We start from the raw sequence: 24,091 nt of genomic DNA on the forward strand, positions 1-24,091 counted from the left end.
TCGGACTCGGACGACTCCGACAGAGACCGACCACCTACAGCAGGCCAACGAGTGAGTACGCCTGCCCCGACCCAACCCCACAGTCAGCCTAAGAAACATAAGGCCTCAGGGACGCCACTGCCTGAAGTCCATGGCTCGACCCATAAAAAAGAAAGCGGTGACCAAGCAACACCTTCGGCACCGAAAAAGGCCAAAATCGTGCCAAAGTCTTCGGACTCGAGCCGAAAATGCCGGCGTCAAAAAACCTCGACACCGACCTGTCGAGTCGACTAAGCCTCGAAAGAGCCTTTCGGAGCCGAGGCCTTCCATCAGCATGGGCATTTTGGTGCCAAGAAAACCGGCTTCGGAGCCGAAAAAGACCACGTACACCGAAGAACATGGGCTCTCTAAGCAGCTAAAAGAGAGGCACAGATTCGAGGAGGAGCTTCAAATTGAAGAGTTTGATCAAACACAGGCACGGATACAGATCCATAAGGATACTGGGAAGATCCAAACTGCCCCTCCTCTCAAATTCAAGAGAAAACTGGCTTTCCAGGAACAATCAGAGACTGATCAGCCAAGAGCTAAAGTGGCCAGGGAAAAATTGCCAACTCGCCACATCTCAAGCAAAACCCACCTACCAATCCCAATATCAGAGAGGGGGATTTCGTGGGTTCTTCAGGGGACAATTCCCAAGGTCAAGGGGAAAGTTTCAGCCCACTAAGCAGGCCACTATTAACAAACAGTGACTTGCCTGTCACCCTTCCACAACACACATCACCAGTGGGGGGAAGACTAACATTTACCACAAACATTGGTCAGACATAACCACAGACACATGGGTCCTATCAATTATCCAACATGGTTACTGTATAGAATTCACACATTTTCCTCCAGGTATTCCCCCAAGAGCGCACAAACTGTTGGCACAACATCTAGACATGTGACAAGTAGAAGTGCAAGCACTATTAACAAAACAAGCCATAGAACTAGTACCTCACCAACAAAAGGGAACAGGGGTTTATTCCCTATATTTCCTTATTCCCAAAAAGAACAAAACACTAAGACCAACTTTAGATCTCAGGACTCTAAACCTATTCATCAAATCAGAACACTTCCACATAGTCACACTACAAGATGTAGTCCCCTTACTAAAACACGGAGAATACATGTCAACCCTGGATCTAAAAGATGCGTATTTCCATATACCCATCCATCCATCTCACAGAAAATACCTCAGGTTTGTCATACAGGGGAAACATTACCAATTCAAGGTATTGCCCGTCGGGATAACAACAACACCCAGAGTATTTACAAAATGCCTCGCTGTAGTAGCAGCCCGTATAAGGAGACATCACATGCACGTATTCCCATATCTCGACGATTGGCTAATAAAAGCCAACACTCAACAACGGTGTCAAAATCACACACAGTATGTAATAGATACCCTACACAGACTAGGGTTCTCTATAAATTAAAAAAATCTCACTTACAACCATCCCAACTACAACAATACTTGGGAGCAACACTCAACACTCAATGAGCGATTGCCACTCCAAGCCCACAAAGAGTACAATTATTCCAAACCATGGTATCAAACATACAACCAAATCCGCACTACACAGTCAGATTTGTCATGAAACTCCTAGGCATGATGGCATCATGCATCGCAATTGTCCCAAACGAGTGGCTACACATGTGGCCCTTACAGCAGTGCCTTGCAAAACAATGGACGCAGGCACAGGGTCAACTCCAAGATCTAGTGTTGATAGACCGCCAAACACACTATTCGCTTCAATGGTGGAACCCTGTAAATTTAAACAAAGGGCGGCCTTTTCAAGACCCTGTGCCTCACGCCATTCTCACAACAGATGCATCAATGATTGGGTGGGGAGCACACCTCAACAATCACAATATATAAGGGCAATGGGACAGTCAACAAAGACAACTACACATAAATCACTTAGAACTGCTAGCGGTCTTCCTAGCACTAAAAGCATTTCAACCTCTTCTAGTTCACAAACACATTCTTGTCAAAACAGACAATATGACAACAATGTACTACCTAAACAAACAGGGGGGAACACACTCATCACAACTATGCCTCCTAGCACAAAAGATTTGGCATTGGGCAATTCACAACAACATTCGCCTAATAGCGCAGTATATTCCAGACATTCACAATCAATTAGAGGACAATCTCAGTCGAGATCACCAGCAAACTCACGAGTGGGAAATACATCCCCAGATACTACAAGAATACTTTCACCAGTGGGGGACACCAGACATAGATCTGTTCGCAACAAAACAAAATGCAAAATGCCAAAACTTCGCGTCCAGGTACCCACACCCTCAGTCCAAGGGCAATGCACTATGGATCAATTGGTCAGGGATATTTGCTTACGCTTTTCCCTCTCTCCCACTCATTCCTTTCCGAGTCAAAACAAACTCAAACTAATACTCATAGCACCAATGTGGGCACGCCAGCCGTGGTACACCACACTGTTGAACCTCTCGGTAGTACCTCACATCAGACTCCCAAACAGACCAGATCTGTTAACACAACACGAACAACAGATCAGACACCCCAATCCAGCAACGCTCAACCTAGCAATCTGGCTCCTGAAGTCTTAGAGTTCTAAATCTTCCAAATGAGTGTATGGAAGTCATTAAACAGGCAAGAAAACCTACCACAAGGCATTGCTATGCTAATAAATGGAAAAGGTTTGTTTTCTACTGCCAAGCAAACGAAATCACACAGTTAGATGCCTCCATACAAGACATTGTGGGTTATTTACTACACCTACAAAAAGCAAATCTCGCTTTTTCTTCCATCAAAATTCATCTCACTGCAATCTCTGCTTACTTGCAGATTAAACACACAAACTCACTATTTAGAATACCAGTTATTAAAGCCTTCATGGAAGGACTAAAGCGGATCATACCGCCAAGAACACCACTGGTACCCTCGTGAAATCTTAATATTGTACTTACACGACTCATGGGCCCACCCGTTGAACCCATGCATTCTTTTCAAATCCAATTCTTAACTTGGAAAGTAGCATTTCTAGTGGCTATCACCTCACTACGAAGAGTTAGCGGAATACAGGCTTTCACTATTGAGGAACCCTTTATACAAGTACACAAACATAAAGTGGTTCTCCGCACAAATCCAACATTTCTACCAAAGGCCATTTCACTGTTTCATTTAAACCAAACAGTGGAACTTCCAGTCTTCTTCCCACAGCCAGACTCAGTAGCAGAAAGAACACTGCATACATTAGACATTAAAAGAGCTCTAACGTACTATATAGACAGAACAAAACCATTTCGGAAAACTAAACAATTGTTCGTCGCATTCCAGAAACCCCATGCTGGGAACCCTATATCCAAACAAGGTATAGCCAGATGGATAGTTAAATGCATACAGACTTGTTTCCTAAAAGCTAAAAGAGAACTACTCATTACACCAAAGGCACACTCCACTAGGAAGAAAGGGGCAACAATGGCCTTTCTAGGTAACATCCCAATGACAGAGATTTGTAAGGCAGCCACTTGGTCCACACCTCATACATTTACCAAACACTACTGTGTAGATGTGTTAGCAACACAACAAGCCACAGTAGGACAGGCTGTACTAAGAACATTATTTCAAACAACTTCAACTCCTACAGGCTGACCACCGCTTTTGGGAGGATTACTGCTTTGTAGTCTATGCACAGCATGTGTATCTGCAGCTACACATGCCATCAAACGGAAAATGTCACTTACCCAGTGTACATCTGTTCATGGCATGTTCCGCTGCAGATTCACATACGCCCTCCCACCTCCCCGGGAACCTGTAGCCGTTTAAGTTGCAATTAGAAAACTGTAGATATGTAAATAAACATTCCTTTATACTAAACTATGTACATACATATCTATTCCATTGCATGGACATCTTTACTATTCTCATTCTACCACTCCTACCTCACCCTATGCGGGAAAACAATCTAAGATGGAGTCGATGCCCATGCGCAATGGAGCCGAAAGGGAGGAGTCACTCGGTCCTGTGACTCGAAAAGACTTCTTCGAAGAAAAACAACTTGTAACACTCCGAGCCACAATGGCTTTTCTAGGGAATATACCTATGACAGAAATTTGTAAGGCAGCCACATGGTCTACGCCTCGTACATTCACAAAACATTACTGTGTAGATGTGTTAACAACACAACAAGCCACAGTAGGACAGGCTGTATTACGAACATTATTTCAGACAACTTCAACTCCTACAGGCTAAGCCACTGCTTTTTGGGGAGATTACTGCTTACTAGTCTATGCACAGAATGTGTATCTGCAGCTACACATGCCATCGAACGGAAAATGTCACTTACCCAGTGTACATCTGTTCGTGGCATGAGACGCTGCAGATTGACATGCGCCTGTAGCCTTGATAAGTTGAATGAAAATTGTAAATTTGTAAATAAATACTATTTTAATACACATTATGTACATACAGACTTACTCCATTGCATGGGCACATTTACTATATTCACAACTCCTACCTCACCCTCTGCTGGGAAAACAATCTAAGATGGAGTCGACGCCCATGCGCAATGGAGCCGAAAGGGAGGAGTCCCTCGGTCTCGTGACTCGAAAAGACTTCTTCGAAGAAAACCAACTTGTAACACTCCGTGCCCAACACTAGATGGCAGGATAATGCACAGCATGTGAATCTGCAGCGCAGCATGTCAATGTCAGTTCCTTTCTTTCTCTGCCTCAAAATGCGAATCAGGAACTTCTTTCTTCTCTTAGAGACAGTTTTTTTCTCAATATTCTCAACAGTGTGCAAGGAATATCACCCCATAAGACTTCAGGTTCTAAAGTTTGTATGGGCTGCCTGTGACAGATCCCCAACAGGTTGGCCTCTGGTGTGTGAGATCAAGCCACGTGTCCGAGACCTGCAGGGACGGCATCAGTGAACCCGAAAGCCATCACGTAACCCAAAGCGAAACTCTGTTGCCAACCACAAGAAGACGCAGTGCTGGGTCCGCTCTATTCCCCCCCCCCCCCAAGTCCAGGGCCAGTCACGTTCCAAGTCCACCAGTAAGCAGAGAAGAACTTAAGAAATGGAAGCGGAGGTCTGCTTTTTTACGCCGTTCCCACTTTCCTGACTTTGCCCGTGGGCTGACACCAACAGTCCTGTTCTGAAGTCATACAACTTCAGAGCCGATTCCATAGCTGGTTGCAGCACAACTTGAGTTTCCAGGGCCTTTGGTCTCACCACACCAGATCGAAGAGTTCCACGCAACTATGCTCCAGCTCTTTGGACCTTTACCGACTCACTCTGATGTGCCTTTGCACCCCATGGAGCAGAGAGGCCCTCCACCTAGATTTCTGCTGTCTGGTTTGCCCTTGGTGCCAGCTGGATCATCTGTACCACTTTTGTCCTTGACTTCAGTCCTGGTCCAGCACCGGCACCTTTGACTACGTTGACGCTGACTTCGCTGCCTGAAGAGGTAGCCCCAATTGTCCTCTCCAGCGCCGGTCCATACTCGACTGACAACGCAAGCAAATCTGATTAAGGTTTCTGCACTGGCTTTAGCAAAAGGCAGAAAACATTCATTACCACTCCCTTTTTTAAATGGACTCAGACAATTATTACGACCAAGGAGATGACTTCACTCAAAACTGTGCCAATGGCAATTGGTATAAGAACTTGCAGTAAGCTAGTGGGTTAGATACATCTCCTAAGACAGCCCTTTTCCCTTTCCCTGGCGCAGACTTGAGAGTCTCCCTCGTATGCCACAGTTATGTGTATGAGATGGCTGAAATCGTATTGACCTCCACCTCCTTACCTTTGAGGTGAAAACGAACGTCCCGACCGAAGTCCTGCAGCCTGAGCGTACTGCTTCTGAGCATCATCCCTTTTAATGAGGCCTTGACAGATACCCTCCTGGGAGCTTGGGCTACGCCTTGTACTAGCCCTCCATTTAACCAGCAAATTACCCAGTGCCATTGTCATGTTCCAGGCAACCCGACCTTTTTGTCAAAGCACCCCTCTCCAGAGAGTCTTGTGGTGCAAGCTTCCACTAGCTAGCCCACCTAATAATTTCCTTCTCCCTAATAGGAAATCAAAGAGAATGGAGACTTTCGAAAATTGCTTATTTTCCCCAGCCAGTTTAGACTTGCAGTCAGTGAACGCCTCCTGTTTGCTGGGCTGCTATACTGATATCTTTTGGGTCACAATGGCATAAGTCCTCGTAATTCTTCCAGAAGACCTTCACTCTGCTCTGTCACAGAGGATTCACAATGGTCGTGATGTGGCCAAGTTCACAATTTGTTGTTGCTTGGACATGACTGATTGTGATGGGCTAACTTATTGGCGCAAGTATTGTATTTATTGCGAAACGTGGCTGCGATCAGCTGGGTTCTAGGGCAACGTCCAATCCTCCATGATGGATATGCCGTTTGAAAGGACTTGCTTGTTCAGGGACAAGGCTGATTCTGCCCTTGAACATTTCAAGGACAGTAGGGCTATCGCCTGCTCTCTGGGCCTTTCTTCCCAGCCTCACCAGCAACAATTTTGAGGTTAATTACGTGACTTTTCACAAGGCATTCCTTATTGCCAGCCTGTCCCTCCCCAGCAGGGAACCCAACAGTTTTGTGACAGAAGCCGCAGTGCCCACTGTCCCCCATGGTCAATATCACTGTTCAGCACTTTCCTCCTTCTCAGTTTGTGATGCCTTATTGGGACCTCATTCTTGACTTTAGGTAACATGTTCTCTGTTTGAGCTCCTCCACAACTGTCCTTTTTGTTCCTGATTGCGGTCTCCTCTGCATAGCATGTAGGTGAGCTTCAGGCTTTGTATGTTCATTCACCATACATCACCTTCTTTCCAAATAAGTTGATTCTGCTAATTAGAGCCTCCTTTCTACTGAAAGGTGTGATGCCATTCCACGTTGGTCAACCATCACCCTGTCGGTGTCCTATGTGCTGCTACCCCCCTTTAAGGAGGAGGAGAGACTCCATCTCCTGTAACCCCAAAAGGGTGCTCAGTTTCTACATCGTTCATACCAAAGAACAACAGGTGGACAATTGGCTTTTTGTGTGGTCGCTGGAGCGAAAAAAGGCAAGGCTGTGCATGAGCATATCATCTCCCTCTGCATTTTGCTCTGCATTAAAGACTGCTACGCATTGGCAAAGAATCATCCTCCAGAAGGCTTGCAAGCCCACTCCATCTAGGCTAAAGCTGCTTACCACTGTATTACCACACAGACATTTTCCAGGCAGCTACGTGAGTGTCCTTCCATATGTCCACAAAGCACTATTGTCTGAACAGCCTCGTCTGACAAGAAGGGCACTTGTTTCTGCAGGACTTTCTGGTTTAAGTCTGTTCACAGCTCATCTCCCGTAGGTACTGCTTTAGTATCTGTTCAAAAGGTGAGTCACATGTGGCAGAACAAGTTTGTCTGCCAAAACTTCGGGAACTCTCTTTTTGGTAGAGACTCTAGCCACAGATTCCTTATCAACCTTCCCATATTCCCCGGTCTGTGCTTTTGCTCTAACCATTAATAAGATTACATGTCTAGGAATCCACACACTGGTTTGTCAATTTGCTTTTAGTGCTCCACGTCTGAGGGAGTGGACAGTCTTGAGTGCAACTGGTTTTAGCACATGGGAGTGACACCTATATAGGCCCCGCACGTCACTTCCAGCGCAGAATGTTGTCAGTGCAGAGCCGCATTGTGCCACTATCTGGTGTGCAGAGGTACTATGGAAAACTTAACGGATCCAGTCTTATGCCTAGGGAACATTGAAAAGGTGAGGAATCTGTGGCTATTAAGAGATTCTGCCAGAAAGAGCGTTACTGAAGGTAGGTGACTTGTTAAACAGCAGTGGCTAACACGCTTAGTAGGCAATTTTGTTGTTACAGAGGTTAGTGTTCAAAGTCCTTGCAAAAAGGTTGCATTTTAACCCACATTAAATACAACTGTTTCTAGGAGCTTCATTAAACTCTATTACAGACAAGGCCATTTCATACCAAGAGGGTGATGGGATTCCAAGGCAGCTATCTCCTTTTCAGAAACAAATTCCTTTAACTGTCAGCACAATTATGAAATTGTTTAGGATGATCGCTTCATGCATAGTTACAATTCCACACACAAGATTGCACATGCCCTCATTACAGGGGTGTCTAGCGCGGCAATAGTCACAAGTGGCATATCATTTGTAAGATCTTGTGTTAGTGGAGCCCAGACTTCAGTTTAAGCCTCAAATGATGGAACAGCAAAATGTTTTCACTCAGCAGATCATTCTAGAAGTCTCCAATAAGAGGTAACCGTTACCACAGATGCCCCATTATCTCACGGGATAGGAAGCACATCTCAAACACATGACAGTACAGGGCACCTTAATGCTGGAACAGACAGATTTTCACATCAGTTTGCAGGAGTTGATGACTTTTTAGTTGGCTCCAGTGTTTTACACACTTGAGAGAGAACAATCCTAGCAAAGATGAACAACATGACCGCCATGTACTACATTCAGAAATGGAGGTACACACTCTCCCCAACTGTCAGCCCTTTCGCATTGGGCCTTCCGCAGTTGCATTTGACGCTGCTCCTCAGGTGAGATGAATCCCCAAGCACTGCAGCAGTGTTTTCAGAAATGGGGAGAGCCAACAGTCGACTCTGTTGCCACTGATTGAAAATACAAAATGCCCAAGCTTCACCTCCAGATACCCACACCCTCAGTCCAACGAGCAATGCACTATGGATGAGCTGGTCAGGGATATTTCCTTATGTGTTTCCTTCACTGCCTCCTCTCCCATACCTAGTGAGGAAGATGAAGCAAACATCCATGTCTGTTATTCTGGTCAACCCAACATGGGTGAGACAGCCTTGGTATTCAGTGCTTCTGAAAATGTCAGTCTACCCATCATATTAAACCTTCTGACTCAGCACCAGGGTCAACTTGGGCATTCAAATCCCATGGAAAACAACATATCAATCTGGCACCCGATGTCTTGGAGTTTATCTACTCAAAACTACCTCCAGAGTATATGCAAGTCCAGCATAAAGCATGCAAGCTGACCACTGGGGTGTGCTATGCTGCAAAATGCAAAAGATTTGTCCATTACTGTATAAGCAAACAGGTACAGACCCTTAGCTGCATCGTGCAGGATAGCATGTGTTATGTGCTACTTCTTCTAAACTGGATTAGCATACACTTCCATCCAATTACATCTATCTGCTTTGGCAGCACATATACAAAATAGAGAACAAACGTCTTTGCTCCAGATACCTGTCATTCTTGGGCATACCTGTCATATCTAGCTTTATAGAGGGCTTAAAAACAATTATCCCTCCTAAAGCTCCACTGGCCCTTACTTGCGAACTATATGTTCTATTCTTGACACTCAAGGGACTTCTTTTTGAGCCACTATACTCTTGTGATATAAAATTCATTCCACTTAAGTTAGCCTTCCTTTTTGCAATTTGTGGGAAAGTGCCCTCTTTCTTAGCATGGTTACCCCCATGTTCTGCCTGTTGTCTGTGTTTGACTGTGCTCACTGGGATCCTGCTAACCAGGACCCCGGTAGTTTTGCTGTCTCCCCTAAACTACCCTTTTCTTCCCACAATAAGGCATACTGGTCCCCCCATGTAAGTCCCTAGTATATGGTACCCCTGTGAGTCAGACAAAGGTACTTACCTGCTAGCAGACTGGAACCGGAGCACACGTAGTTTCCATAGGCTCCAATGTTATTTGGGCCCTACTTTGACCTCTGCACCTGACCAGCCCTGTGTTGCTTGGTGTCTGGGGTTGACTTGAACCCCCAACGGTGGGCTGCCTATGCCACGGAGACTGAATTTGGCAGTGCTTTACTGACCTGATAAACTAACTTGTACTTACCTCCCCCAGGAACTGTTGATTTTTGCACTGTGTCATAGATTATTGCCATTTGCGTCAAAACTGTGTACATTACTGTTTTAATTCAAAGTTCCATATTTACCTATGCCAAGTACCTTACAATTTATGTGCTTACTTGAATTCTGAATCTTGTGGTTCTAAAATAAATTAAGAAAATTATATTTTTCTATATAAAAACCTATTGGCCTGGAGTTACGTCTTTGAGTGTGTGTTCTCATGTATTGCCTGTGTGTGTACAACAAATACTTAACACTTCCCTCTGATAAGCCTACTGTTCGACCACACAACCACAACAGTCCTCCTTCTTGTTTCAGGTCATCAGGAATCTGTTTTCCTGGGTTCAGGGTCGCCCCTAAATACTCAATGCCAATGGCTACTGTCCCTGAGAGTGGCTACACCCTCCTTGTGCCTCCTCCCTGTGGGGAGGGGGGCACATCCTTAATGCTATTGTGGGAAATCCTCCAAAGCAAGATGGATGATTTTCTAAGGCAGGGATCACCTCAGCTTAGGACACCTTGGGGGCTGTCCTGGCTGGAGGGTGACTCCTCCTTGTTTTTCTCATTATCTCCTCCAGACTTGCCGCCAAAAGTGGGGCCTGTGTCTGGGGGGCGGGCATCTCCACTAGCTGGAGTGCCCTGGGGCGCTGTAACACCAGGCTTGAGCCTTTGAGGCTCACCGCCAGGTGTTACAGTTCCTGCAGGGGGGGAGGTGTGAAGCACCTCCACCCAGTACAGGCTTTGTTTCTGGCCACAGAGTGTACAAAGGCACTCACCCCATGTGGCCAGAAACCTGGCTGGATGTAGCAGGCTGGCAGAAACTGGTCCGCCTAACACTAGTAGTTGGGCTGGTATACAGGGGGCATCTCTAAGGCTGTGTTTCTCAATAAATCCCACACTGGCATCAGTGTGGATTTATTGTGCTGAGAAGTTTGATACCAAACTTCCCAGTGTTCAGTGTAGCTGTTATGGAACTGTGGAGTTCCTGTTTGACAAACTCCCAGACCATATACTCTTTATGGCTACCCTGCACTTACAATGTCTAAGAATTGGCTTATACACTGTAGGGGCATAGTGCTCATGCAGCTATGCCCTCACCTGAGGTATAGTGACCTTGCCTTAGGGCTGTAAGGCCTGCTAGAGGGGTGACTTACCTATGCCACAGGCAGTGGGTTGTTGGAATGGCACCTTGAGGGGAGTGCCATGTCAACTTAGTCTTTTTCTCCCCACCGGCACACACAAGCTGTGAGGCAGTGTGCATGTGCTGAGTGAGAGGTCCCCAGGGTGGCATTATACATGCTGCAGCCCTTAGAGACCTTCCCTGACCCCAGGGACATTGATACCAGGGGTACCATTCACAAGGGAGTTATGTGTGTGCCAGGGCCTGTGCCAATTGTGGTGACAAGGGGACATTTTTAGGTGTAAGATCACTGGTGCTGGGACCTGGTTAGCAGGATCCGAGCACACTTTTCAATCAAATCAGCATCAATATCAGGCAAAAAGTGGAGGGGGGGGGTAACTGCAACACCTGTGTTCTGCCATCTTGTTTCCAAGGTTGGCAGGGAACTCTGGGAGCATCTGAGTGGCCAGGCCAGGCAGGTGATGTCAGAGCCCCCTCCTGATTGGTGCTTACCTGGTTAGGTGACCAATCACCCTTTCACTGCTATTAAGGGTCTCTCTCTTGGTTGGGTCCTCATATTCGGCTTAAAAGATTCCAGCAGGACTCCTCTGCAACCTCCAGTTCGACTTTTGGCCACTGGAACTGTGACTGGACCCTCCAGGAACTGACAACGCAGCTACAACAAAGAAGACTCTTCTGCAACGTTGTTTCCACGTCTCCTGACAGCTTTGCAACATTTCCCCGCCCGTGGATCTTCAAAAGACTGCAACTCTTCAACCTGCACAAGAAGAAGGAGGAATCTCCCTTGGAGTGAAGGAGTCACTCCCCTGCATCCGCAGGCACCTACAACTAGCGACGACTGACTGCCTGGATCTCCCTTTATTTTGAGGTGCGTGGATCCTGCATCACGGGTGGTGATCCGGAGTAGACCTCTTGGTCCTCTCTGCCAGCTTTCCAACTTTGGTGGAGACAAGCCTCTGCCTTCCCACGCAGGACAGTACCCCCGTGCACTGCGTCTCTTGCAGCTGCCAAGGCTTGTTTGCATCTTCTCCAAGAGATCTTTATACGTTGTGTAGCTCCAGTCCCCAGCACTCGCATCCTGCAAAGCCCAGCCTCCTGCGTGGTTCTCCAGCCACCTGGTCAGGCCCCAGACTCAGCCCCACACATCAACATACACAAATTAAATGGGGCTCCAGCAAAAAGAATAGCCCAGGAAATGTGTCATCAAGCAACAGGCAACTTGATGGGAAGTATACTGTGTGCGCTCTAAGAGATTCAAAAATGAATTACTGAAATAACATGGTGAATTTCATTTGAGGTCTGATAAAACTCATAGCTTGAAAAACCAAATATAAAGGCAGTATCAGGCTGTATATGAGCTCTCTTTTGGCAACAGACACTCTGAATTGGCTTCTGCAAACAGCTTACCCTTCTATAGGATGAGAGCCTCAGTTGAAGCACGTAATCAAAGGTGTTTATCCAATGTAGAGCAGCCAGTCTCCCTTCCAAATAGACACAGGAGAACAGGGAGGATGAGATAAGAGACTAGATGTGGATTCTACAAGCTAAAAACTCCAGAACCATGTCCAGGTCCTGTAATTTGGTTGTCAAGTGAGAGGATACACTGTAGCAAATATAGTCCAATGATCCTCAATACTGAGTGACTCTGAATCTGGTCCAGAAAGAACAGATCCTTTCACCTGAAGGAGTGTCCATAACAGTCTGTTGTAGTAGCATCCTTTCTACTGGGAAGAGCCGCTTTCCGCCCCTTATAGTGGCCGAAAGATTTCACAACATTTGAAGATGCGCGTCCTTTGTGAACGAGAAAACCCAAGAGGAAAACAATTGATGGCAATGGTAGTAGGTTTGTTTTTAATGTGCTGCATGCTAAACCCATTAAGGTACACATCTTTTGGGCACACCTCTCATCCTGCAGTAAAAACAGGCACACCTTTCACCCTGCACTCATTCAGGCACATACCTCAGCCGGTAATCTCATGACCCTCAAAAGGCACCGCTGTTGCTGTACACTTAGAAAAGTATAATTTCTAATAATTACAGAAGAAGCGGAATTCTAACCCCCACAGCTCACAGCTCTGGCTGGCTAGTCATCTGTCCATGCTCCACTTGCACTTAAGAATGACAGTGGGCAAAGTGTGTAGGTGGGTGGAATTGTACACTGATATTATTTTGCACATATGGACACCGCCAATGTGATGTTACAGTGGAGCTACAGCACTTGCAAGGCTTCCTGTAGATAGGTGATAGTGTGGCACTAGTAGTGCTGCTCTGTTTACACAGATCCATGATCACCCTCTTGACAGTAATCCTTGACAAGGAAGATGAAGAGGGTGCAGTTGCGCAGGCATGATCATTTGTCTGATGACTGGGCTACTGAATGCAGCTGTAATCTCCTGGGGCTGGGATATTCACAGGCTGACATTTTCAGAGGCTGGTGAGGATAACGTGATTAGGGAGACCTGCTATTAGGCCAAGAAGCTACATCACCCATACATGCAGGGAGTTGGAGGTCAGCAGAATTCTAGGATTGGTAAACACAAACCGGATTATTTACACAGGGAGAGCAGGTGCAGCTGGTGCAGATAAGACAGGGGATGGTCGGGATTACAGCCCTGCATCCCTGGCTCAGTGCTATTGCAGTGCAAAAGGGATGCATCCTTTGCTGCAAGGCAACAGTCCCTGATGCATCCATGATTGTAGACCACTAACTGTGTTGGAAAGAGACAGACAGTTGGAGCCGATCTGTCAGAGTAAATCCACCTGGGCTAGTCAAGGCTGCCGTAAAGTATGTGGCCACAAGCCCTTAAACCCAACCCAGAAAAGGCATGTGTCCGAGAGTATACACAAGGGCCCGTGTGTCGAACCATAGAGCTGTCTGTAGGTGATACCTGAAACCCGACTTTGATTCTACAGCCATCAGTCGAGCTTCCATGTCCCAATGACTAGCTCCACATGGAAGACTCTTGCTGGCCTGCTGCTTTTTGAGACCTTATAACACTTTCCTTGCTGTTGTATATGTCATTATGGCAGTTGTAGGGCTGCCGGCTCCAATTTTTAATCAGACCCACAGCTCACTTTCTTCCCTCCAGCATGTTGTATCATGATCACACCCCTGTAGCACTGAAGGCTTGCTGCTGTTAGGGTTTGTTGCTGGGTTGAAAGGATCATTGGTGCCAATATTCATTTGGACTCGTTGCCTCCCCCTTCCTACGCCAGGACGTCTGATGCTGCTGTCTACCGCCCCCAAACACACACTGTCATGGATGAAAGGAACTTAGATGGGTGTGGAAATGTGTTGGAGCAAGGTGACCCTGTATTCTGAAAGAAAACCAGGGGTGATAAATGCAACCTTTCTCTTTCTGTTCCACAATGAACTCCATTAGTGGTTCAGACACAAGAATGTAAATGTTGGATCTGATAGAGACTTCTAGCTGCGGATTCCTTTCCTTTGAATTCTACCCAGGCATCAGACTAGATCTGAAAGATTTTCATGAACCCCTGCGCACCGGTAGGTGGCATCGATCGCCTCCGTGTCCATCGTCGGCCACGCCTGATATGTAGTTGCGGGTCCTATATAGGCACCACTCAGGTGCGCTGACGTCAGTTCTTTTCTTTCCGTGCCAGCAAAGCACTGAACCAAAGAGAGGTACTCAGTCAATTTTTTACTGTTTTTGCTTTTTTTACTTCTTGTCGAGACTTTTTCGAGTTTAACTCCTGTTGTGTCGAGGATGTGTTCTAGAAGACAGGATTCAAGCGCAGCAGATCCTGTCATCGAGCAGTGTCCGCATCTAATCTACACCTCGTGTGTCTTTGGTGTCTGGACTAAAGCTATGGGGGCCTGACGCTTGACACCACACAAGTTGAAGTCCCAATAGAGAGGAAGGTCCCGGGACCAGTTGTGGAGTCCGAAGTCGTGGTTATCCCACTCCAAGTCCTCGGGCGATCAGGTAAGTCAAGGCATAAGATAAAGTCCAAGAAGTGGAAGCACTCTTTCACTTCTCCTCTTCCATCGACCAACAAGACGAAGGAGCGTCAACGCTTTGTGCCTCGTTATGCCGAGCCTGTGCCTAGGCCGACCCTGCACCTCTGCGAGTTTCCGGGAGCTGGAGGGACCCCTGCCCAACTCTGAGAGTTTTATGAGGCCAAGCACCTCATTTCTGGGCAGACTGACCCTACTGGAAGCATTCAGGTCCTGTGTGGTTCGAGGGGGCCTCTTAGGGTTCCACACTGGCGGCTCTGGCCCCGTCACCAAGGGGCTCCTAGGGATCAAGTCCTAGTTCTGGACCGGCGCTGGTCATGCCACCTCCACCTTTACCGATGCCTGTCCTGAAGCTCCCGGTGTCGTCCGCATCCATGGGCGACACATCCCCATTGTAATTCCTGACTCAGACACGGAGCCGGATGGGCGTTGTACGCTGCAGCCTCCTGCGCCAGCAGAACCCTTGCCACCTCATTTAGATCCTGAGCCCTGTTCTTTTGGGCTAGGCTTTGGGGATGAATGGGAAGGGTCGCTGCACCCTTTAGACTACCAGCCACCTGAAGAAATGGGCAGGCATGAAGACTTGGGTGAGGCCAGCAGAAGGACACTTCTCCAGATACTGGAATGCTTTTTCCCCCTACCGTGGCTACGGAGGAAGGAGCTTACACTATGATAGTGAGGAGGGTAGCTGAGACCCTGGAACTTCAATTGCCCTTGGTGGCCATCAAGACTAATATTTTGACCGAGGTGCTGCAACCTGGAGCTTCCACCTCAGAACCCCTGCTCCCGTTCTATGATGCCCTCACTGACATCCTGCTGGGTACCTAGTCCAAATCCAGCACAGGGGCTCCTGTGAACAGGACGATTGCCTTCCGCCATCGACCTGCAACTGGGGACCCATGTTTCTTGACGCAACACCCCAGCTCTGAAAGTTGGATGGTCCAAGCCTCTTCCTTCCATGGTGCGTTCCTTTCCATTCCCCTGGATAGGGAAGCCAAAAGGTTGGACTCACTTGGAAGAAGATGTTTTCTTCCACCATCCTTGGATTGTGGTCTGTAAACATGACTGCCTTTTGGGCTGTTATTCCCACACGGTGCGGAAAATCGTTGCACAAGTGCTGCCAGAGATCCCTGAGGAGGCCGGGGCTGTACTCTCTCAGACTGTTGTCAATGGGAGGGACGTGGCAAAGTTCACAATTTGTTGCAGACTTGACACGACTGTCTCGCTAGGTAGATCAGTTTCTTCCGCAGTGGCCCTGAGGTGCCCTGCCTGGCTTAGGACATCTGGCTTTCCGGGGAATGTCCAGGCTTCTTTGATGGACATGCCCTTTGATGGCACCCGCCTCTTCGGAGACAGGCCAGAATGTGCGCTCAAGCCCTTTAAGGATTCTCAACCTTCGACCATGTCCTTATGCTACACAGTGGCCCCTCGTCCCCCTCAGTCTGCCTTTCCCCCCTTTCATGTCTGCAGAAGGGGTCTCCAACCATGCCCATTCCTGGTCAGCCAACCTGCCGCACCTGCTGCCCGACCTCTGTGTGGCGTGGGCGCAGGACCCACTGACCTCATGGATCAGGTGGCCAGCGGTCTGGTCAGTCCACCCCCACCCCCTTTGCAGCAGCCTCTAAACCCTCCTAGTCTGCCAGCCCCCCACCAAGGACTAGTTGGCGGCAGGATTCACCATTACCTGCCCCACTTGCAATCCATCACTTCAGACAGGTTGATTTTGCCGATAGTCCCAAGGGGCTACTCTCTCGCCTTTGAGACTACCCCTCCATCCATGCCACCATCCTACGATCGGATGACAGAGGATCATTTGTACCTTTTCTGCATGGAGGTCAAAGCTCTCTTGGCCAAGGGAGCTATAGAGAGGGTTCCAGTGCCTGAAGTAAGCTGTGGTAGCTATTCCCGCTTTCTGGTCCCTAAAAAGGACAAGAGTCGTCGTCCTATTCCCGACCTTTGATCTCTCAATATCTTCCTCAAGAAGGAGAAGTTCGAGATGCTCATGTTGGCTCAGGTCTGGTCTGCCCACAAGACTGAATGGTAGCGTTGGACTTGCAGGACGCTTATTTTCACGTTCCCATCCTGCCTGCCCACAAACAATACTTGCGGTTCACAATAAGTCACAAGCAGTTTAAGTTCACTTTGCTCCCCTTTGGCCTGACCAGCACCCCTCGGTTGTGTTCACCAAGGTGATGGTGGTGGTTGCAGCTTGTAAGGAAATGCCTCCTTGGCATGGTTACCCCCTAACATTTTGCCTTTGCTGATGCTAAGTTATGATTTTAAAGTGTGCTGGGACCCTGCTAACCAGGCCCCAGCACCAGTGTTCTTACCCTAAACTGTACCTTTGTCTCCACAATTGGCACAACCCTGGCACTCAGGTAAGTCCCTTGTAACTGGTACCCCTGGTACCAAGGGCCCTGATGCCAGGGAAGGTCTCTAAGGGCTGCAGCATGTCTTATGCCACCCTGGGGACCCCTCACTCAGTACATGCACACTGCCTCACAGCTTGTGTGTGCTGGTGGGGAGAAAATGACTAACTCGACATGGCACTCCCCTCAGAGTGCCATGCCAACCTCACACTGCCTGTGGCATAGGTAAGTCACCCCTCTAGCAGGCCTTACAGCCCTAAGGCAGGGTGCACTATGCAACAGGCGAGGGCATATGTGCATGAGCACTATGCCCCTACAGTGTCTAAGCAAAACCTTAGACATTGTAAGTGCACAGTAGCCATAAGATTATATGGTCTGGGAGTCTGTCAAACACAAACTCCACAGCACCATAATGGCTACACTGAAAACTGGGAAGTTTGGTATCAAACTTCTCAGCACAATAAATGCACACTGACGCCAGTGTGCAATTTATTGTAAAATACACCCAGAGGGCATCTTAGAGATGCCCCCTGAAAACATACCCGACTTCCAGTGTGGGCTGACTAGTTTCTGCCATCCTGCCACACACCAGACATGTTGCTGGCCACATGGGGAGAGTGCCTTTGTCACTCTGTGGTCAGGAACAAAGTCTGTACTGGGTGGAGGTGCTTCTCACCTCCCCCTGCAGGAACTGTAACACCTGGCGATGAGCCTCAAAGGCTCACCCGCTTTGTTACAGCGCCACAGGGCATCCCAGCTAGTGGAGATGCCCGCCCCTCCGGCCACTGCCCCCACTTTTGGCGGCAAGGCTGGAGGAGATAATGAGGAAAACAAGGAGGAGTCACCCCCCCAGTCAGGTCAGCCCCTAAAGTGTCCTGAGCTGAGGTGACTCTTACTTTTAGAAATCCTCTATCTTGCAGAAGGAGGAGTCCCCCAATAGGATTAGGGATGTGCCCCCCTCCCCACAGGAAGGAGGCACAAAGAGGGTGTAGCCACCCTCAAGGACAGTAGCCATTGGCTACTGCCCTCCCAGACCTAAACACACCCCTAAATTCAGTATTTAGGGGCCCCCAGAACCGAGGAAGATAGATTCCTGCAACCTAAAGAAGAAGAAGGACTGCTGACCTGAAGCCCTGCAGTGAAGACGGAGATGACAGCTGATTTGGCCCCAGCCCTACTGGCCTGTCTCCGCACTTCGAAGAAAACTGCAACAGCGACGCATCCAACAGGGTCCAGCGACCTCTGAAGCCTCAGAGGACTACCCTGCATCTAAAGGACCAAGAAGCTCCCGAGAATAGCGGCCCTGTTCAAGAAATTTCTACTTTCTGCAACAAAGAAGCAACATTTAAAGACCACACGTTTCCCCCCCCGGAAGCGTGAGACTTTCCACTCTGCACCTGACGCCCCCAGCTCAACCTGCGGAAAACTAACACTACAGGGAGGACTCCCCGGCGACTGCAAGCCCGTGAGTAGCCAGAGTTGACCCCCCTGAGACCCCACAGCGACGCCTGCAGAGGAAATCCAGAGGCTCCCCCTGACCCCGACTGCCTGTAACAAGGAACCCGACGCCTGGAACCAGCACTGCACCCGCAGCCCCCAGGACCTGAAGGAACAGAACTCCAGTGCAGCAGCGACCCCCAGGCAACCCTCTGCCTAGCCCAGGTGGTGGCTACCCCGAGGAGCCCCCCCCCCCTCGTGCCTGCCTGCATCGTTGTAGAGACCCCCGGGTCTCCCCATTCATTCCTATCTGAAACCCGACGCCTGTTTGCACTCTGCACCCGGCCGCCCCTGTACCGCTGAGGGTGTACTTTCTGTGCCTGCTTGTGTCCCCCCCGGTGCCCTACAAAACCCCCCCTGGTCTGCCCTCCGAGGACGCGGGTACTTACCTGCTGGCAGACTGGAACCGGGGCACTTCTGTTTCCATTGAAGCCTATGTGTTTTGGGCACCACTATGACCTCTGCACCTAACCGGCCCTGAGCTGCTGGTGTGGTAACTTTGGGGTTGCCGTGAACCCCCAACGGTGGGCTACCTTGGACCCAACTTTGAACCCTGTAAGTGTTTTACTTACCTGTGAACTTAACAAATACTTATCACCCCCAGGAACTGTTGATTTTAGCACTGTGTCCACTTTTAAAATAGCTTATTGCCATTATTGTCACAACTGTACTTGCTATTGTGATTATTCAAAATTCCTAGAATACCTGAGTGAAATACCTTTCATTTGAAGTATTACTTGTAAATCTTGAACCTGTGGTTCTTAAAATAAACTAAGAAAATATATTTTTCTATATAAAAACCTATTGGCCTGGAATCAGTCTTTGAGTTTGTGTTCCTCATTGATTGCCTGTGTGTGTACAACAACTGCTTAACACTACCCTCTTATAACTACTGCTTGACCACACTACCACAAAATAGAGCATTAGAATTATCTCTTTTTGCCACTATCTTACCTCTAAGGGGAACCCTTGGACTCTGTGCACACTATTTCTTACTTTGAAATAGTATATACAGAGCCAACTTCCTACACACACAACTTGTGATTAATCACATAGTCTAAGAAGGAAATCACCATGTCACTGGAGCCAAATACTCTCTACATAGTGCTTCATAAAGCTCTTTTTCTATTGCTCACATAAGGTTGACTGATTGAAGCATTACCAAAGCAGATCTAAAAAAAGGCCCCTAATATTAGCAGACAATTCAAAAGCTTTAGTCCAGTAGAACTGGTGAGCAGAGATTGCACAAGCGCCTTTGCCTTGCTTGCTTCACCCTTCCAGACTTACAGCACATTTTACCCTCCCTGCTGTATTGTTTACCGCTAATCACACCATCTGGGATGTTGGTTACTGCAGTATGTTTAAAATATTATTATCAAGCAGAGGATATGAAGGGAACCTCTATGACAAATACTTGAAAAGGGAGTTGGGGTACAGAAATTCAGCAGAGCTTTATTGCTGGGTCACAACACAATCCCAAACAGTAGCTAGTGCTGCAAATCACACTTTAGGAGAACAAAACTATGCCATGAAAAGCTGTCCTGAAAAAATCAAAATGACATGTGAGGGAGTGAAGGACTTGAGCCTTTCCCATTTAAATATCAAAGCTGTTGGTCGCAGACAATACTTTGAAGAACTCGCAGGCCACCTGCAAGTGTTGGTGAGTTCCAGGCAGTTAAAAGTTGTAGAACCAGCAGCACTCATCAGCGTAGAGTCTTCAATATTAGTGGCAATGAGCCAATCAGATAAATATGGAGGCCTTACTCTGTTCCTCGTACGTAGCCACAATGACTAAAAATGAAAACACAATCATGTCCAGGTACTTGTCAAACCAGCACAAGAACTGTCTCGTTCCACCAATGAAATAGCCTTTCTGGAGTGAAACACTGTAGAGAGGATCTGTTTAACTGGGTGGAAGCAAGGTGCATCAGCTAACACCTCTTCAGTCACCAAGACCAGTCTCCCCACCAATGTAACTTGGCCCTGGTGCATCACGTTATAAAATTGGAAGGAGCAAGATGGTTAGTGAAAGGAAACTGGCAAATGACCAATTCTGGGGGAAACTAGTGGGGGTTGGGATGCAAAATAGGATGGTTGCTTGCAGCATTTCGGTTTCTAAAAGTCTGTTGTGTTCTTCCCCAAGGATGCATCTCCAGTTCCTCATGATTCCCAAGGGGAAGAAGAGGAGGAAGAGGATGACGAGGAAGAGGAGGAGGAAGTGACGAGTGAGGTTGGCAGCCCTGAGGAGCCTCCTGAAGAAGAAGCAGGGGAGGGGTACCTGTCCGAGACAGACAATGAACCACCAATAAGTGAGAGCGACGATGGCTACAGCATCCATAATGCTCCTTTGCAGGGCCACACGCTGGCTGATTCCATCCCCAGCAGCCCTGCCTCCTCGTTACTGTGAGTTTTGGCTATACAAATCTTGATATACTCTCTCACAATGTATCTGTACAGTATTTATTGTTTTCTCAAATAATTCACCTGTGCATCCCCACCATGTTGTTAGTGTAGTATGCATACCTCTATATTGTCTCATAGTTCACTTACGCAGGCTCAATAAAAAGGCTTGCTCGTGTATGTATGGAGCCTCACCTTATAATTAATGTGAGGAAGATCTCAATTCGTGCATTCCCACTCCTCATTGCTGTAGTATTATCACATGCTTTTTATGTTAGATATTCTGTCATGGTTCAACTAGGCAGCCTTCATAGTAGTCTCCTTTAATGCGTCTTTGTAACCTCCCCTTCACGTTCCTTTTGGGGATGGTCTCTCACCATCTAGTTGATTGGGTCCAAAAGTGTACATATATTGTGTTTTTTGTTTTTAATTGGCCATGGTTGGAGCCCATTTTACTCTCTATGATGTCGACTGCAAGCCCACAATTCCCCAAAACTTGCCCTCAATTTTAGATTTAGATTTTTTTTTTTGTATTGATTAGGTCAGAGGTGCTCTTCCAGAGCTCTCAAGAGAAAGATGACTTGGGTGGTCTTTATCAGCAAAGAATCAAGTAAAAATGTTTTTTTACTGTGGTTTTTCTACTAGGTTGGAGAAAGAAAATCGGGGAAGATGTTATTGAGTCTCTTGTGTTCTATTTAATAGAACACGCCCATATTGTTTAAATTCTGTCCAAATATACCACAGGTCGATTTCCTTAAACAATAAACACTCAATGTATATGGAATCTTTACCACAGGACCTTTTGTCAGAGAGCTTCTATCCATGTTAACAGTTTAAACAAAGAACTCTAAAACATTGGGATAAAATTATTTTGGCGTACTAGACAAAATGGAGATGCTTAAAGAGTTGGATATGGAGTATAGGGTGTTTTCTGGAAAAGACTATGTAAAGACATCATAGGTGGTTTGGGGGAATTTTGATCATATTCGCAGGTCAAGGAGATGTCCTCATACAATGTTAAGCCTCATGGATATGTACCTGCCAAAACAAGACTAACAAGCATTGGCACAGACAGTAGGTCTTGCCTATCTATGAAAGAGCTTTTGGCTTTACCAATGTATTTTAGTCATGTTGTACACCAACGTGGCTGCTATTTATACTGGCTAAAGGTTAGTGGCATAGAGGAGAGTGTCATAGAGTGAAATGGCAAAGAGTGTTTTGGAGTGGCAGCAATTGCCGTGTATTGGAGTGGCATACTGTGGAGTCATGTAGAATGGCATATACTGGAGTGGTGTAGAGTGCTTTGGCATAGATTGTTGCAGAATATAGTGGTGTAGAGTGCAGTGGCATTGAATTCAGCGGCATACAAAGCAGCTTGGTACAGTGCAGTGATGTAGATAGAGTGGTGCATAGTAGCATGCAGTGGCATTGCGTGCAGTGGCGTAGAGTGTAGTGGTGTAGAGTGCAGTGGCGTAGAAAGTAGTAGCATGGCATAGAGTGGTGCAGAGTAGACTCGAGTGGCATAAAGTGCAGAGTAGTCGAGTGGCCTAGAGTGCAGTGGTGTAGAATGGTATGGAGTAGCATAGAGCGGTGCAGAGTAGAGTGCACAGGTTTGACTCTCCACTGGTGCCACCACAGAGGAAGGTGCTGCATTTGCTGTAGTAGTACATGGAGCAGCAAAAGTGTTGTTACTACAGTTGCCAAGGCTAATCTGCTTACAGAACATTTGCAACCTAGCCCTTCAGCTTCAGATCCTTTGCTTATTTTCAATGATACCAAATACTTTGACTGCTGTGTTGTCCCCACCTCACTCGTTGTCACTAGTAAGTTGCCCCTTCACCAGGTGCCATAGACCTCCTTGAGACGCAGCCTTCTTGACTCAGTACTCAACTGCAGAAAGTCTTCTAGTTCAGGCTTCTGCCAGCACTAATAAACCCTATGTATTAATTATCGCTCTCCCTGTAGAAAATGAAAGTACAATAATGGGGCTTGGCAAAAGGTTGTTCTCTGGAAGTTTGCCATTGGGATCTCTGAATACTGTGTGCCTGTTGGCCAGGTACACTTGCCCTCTGAGATATGGTGAATGAGATCTTGTTGAACCATCCTAAGGAGTTTTGAAACATCTTTGCACAAACAATCAATGACAGTCAGGACATGGCCAAATACATTTTGCAGGTCGAAGTGGACACCACAGACTGGGCAGGCCGTGCTCTGGGCAGCTGGTGTGGCGATTCATCGATACACCTGGATGTGTGCCCATGTTTCTTAGGGAATGTGCAGGCATCCCTCATAGAAATGCCCTTTGATACTTCAGGCTGTTTGGAGTCAAAGCTGATTCAGCTTTGGAGAAGTTTATAGTTAGCTGTGCTTCAGCCCAGTCCATGGCTTGTTGTAACTGGCCCCCCACTTCCATCAGTGATACTGGAGTTTTTGGGGTTACCATGGAGTGACTCCTGGAGGCCGGTTTACTCCCATAGATGGCCCTCTGAGCCCATGCACCAGTCTGTCCAGACCATTCTTGCCTCCAGGTTGTTCGCTTTCCGTAGTACTTCATCTTCTCTACGCAGTCCCTTCTCTGCTGATGTTTTTCCTGGTCTGGAGAGACCAAGCTCAGTTCATCCCGGTAGCCTGGGCTCCAAAGGTCTGATCCTCCTACCTAATGAGTTTGATTGTGTATTCTTGGTCTGACTTCCTCATTGGAAGAACTTGCCCTCCCAAAAACTGGAAAGCATCCTACACCCAAACCTACATGTCCAATTTGTTACCTTGATTTTTTATTTCTTCTCTTGATTGTAGGGATCTTCTGGTCACTAACAT

The 24,091-nt window shown here is 47.4% G+C and overlaps 1 protein-coding gene across 3 annotated transcripts in view; it reads left to right on the forward strand.

Annotated features, from left to right (window-relative positions):
- Positions 1 to 24,091, forward strand: part of BRD8 (bromodomain containing 8) — a 378,782-nt gene that overhangs the window by 243,890 nt on the left and 110,801 nt on the right. For all 3 annotated transcript variants that reach the window (XM_069244463.1, XM_069244464.1, XM_069244465.1), the window contains one exon: positions 21,018 to 21,277. In XM_069244463.1, coding sequence (XP_069100564.1) covers positions 21,018 to 21,277 — 260 coding nt within the window. The remainder of the gene's footprint in view (positions 1 to 21,017; positions 21,278 to 24,091) is intronic.

This window comes from Pleurodeles waltl, chromosome 7 (assembly GCF_031143425.1).
Source record: "Pleurodeles waltl isolate 20211129_DDA chromosome 7, aPleWal1.hap1.20221129, whole genome shotgun sequence".
NCBI classification, from domain to species: domain Eukaryota; kingdom Metazoa; phylum Chordata; class Amphibia; order Caudata; family Salamandridae; genus Pleurodeles; species Pleurodeles waltl.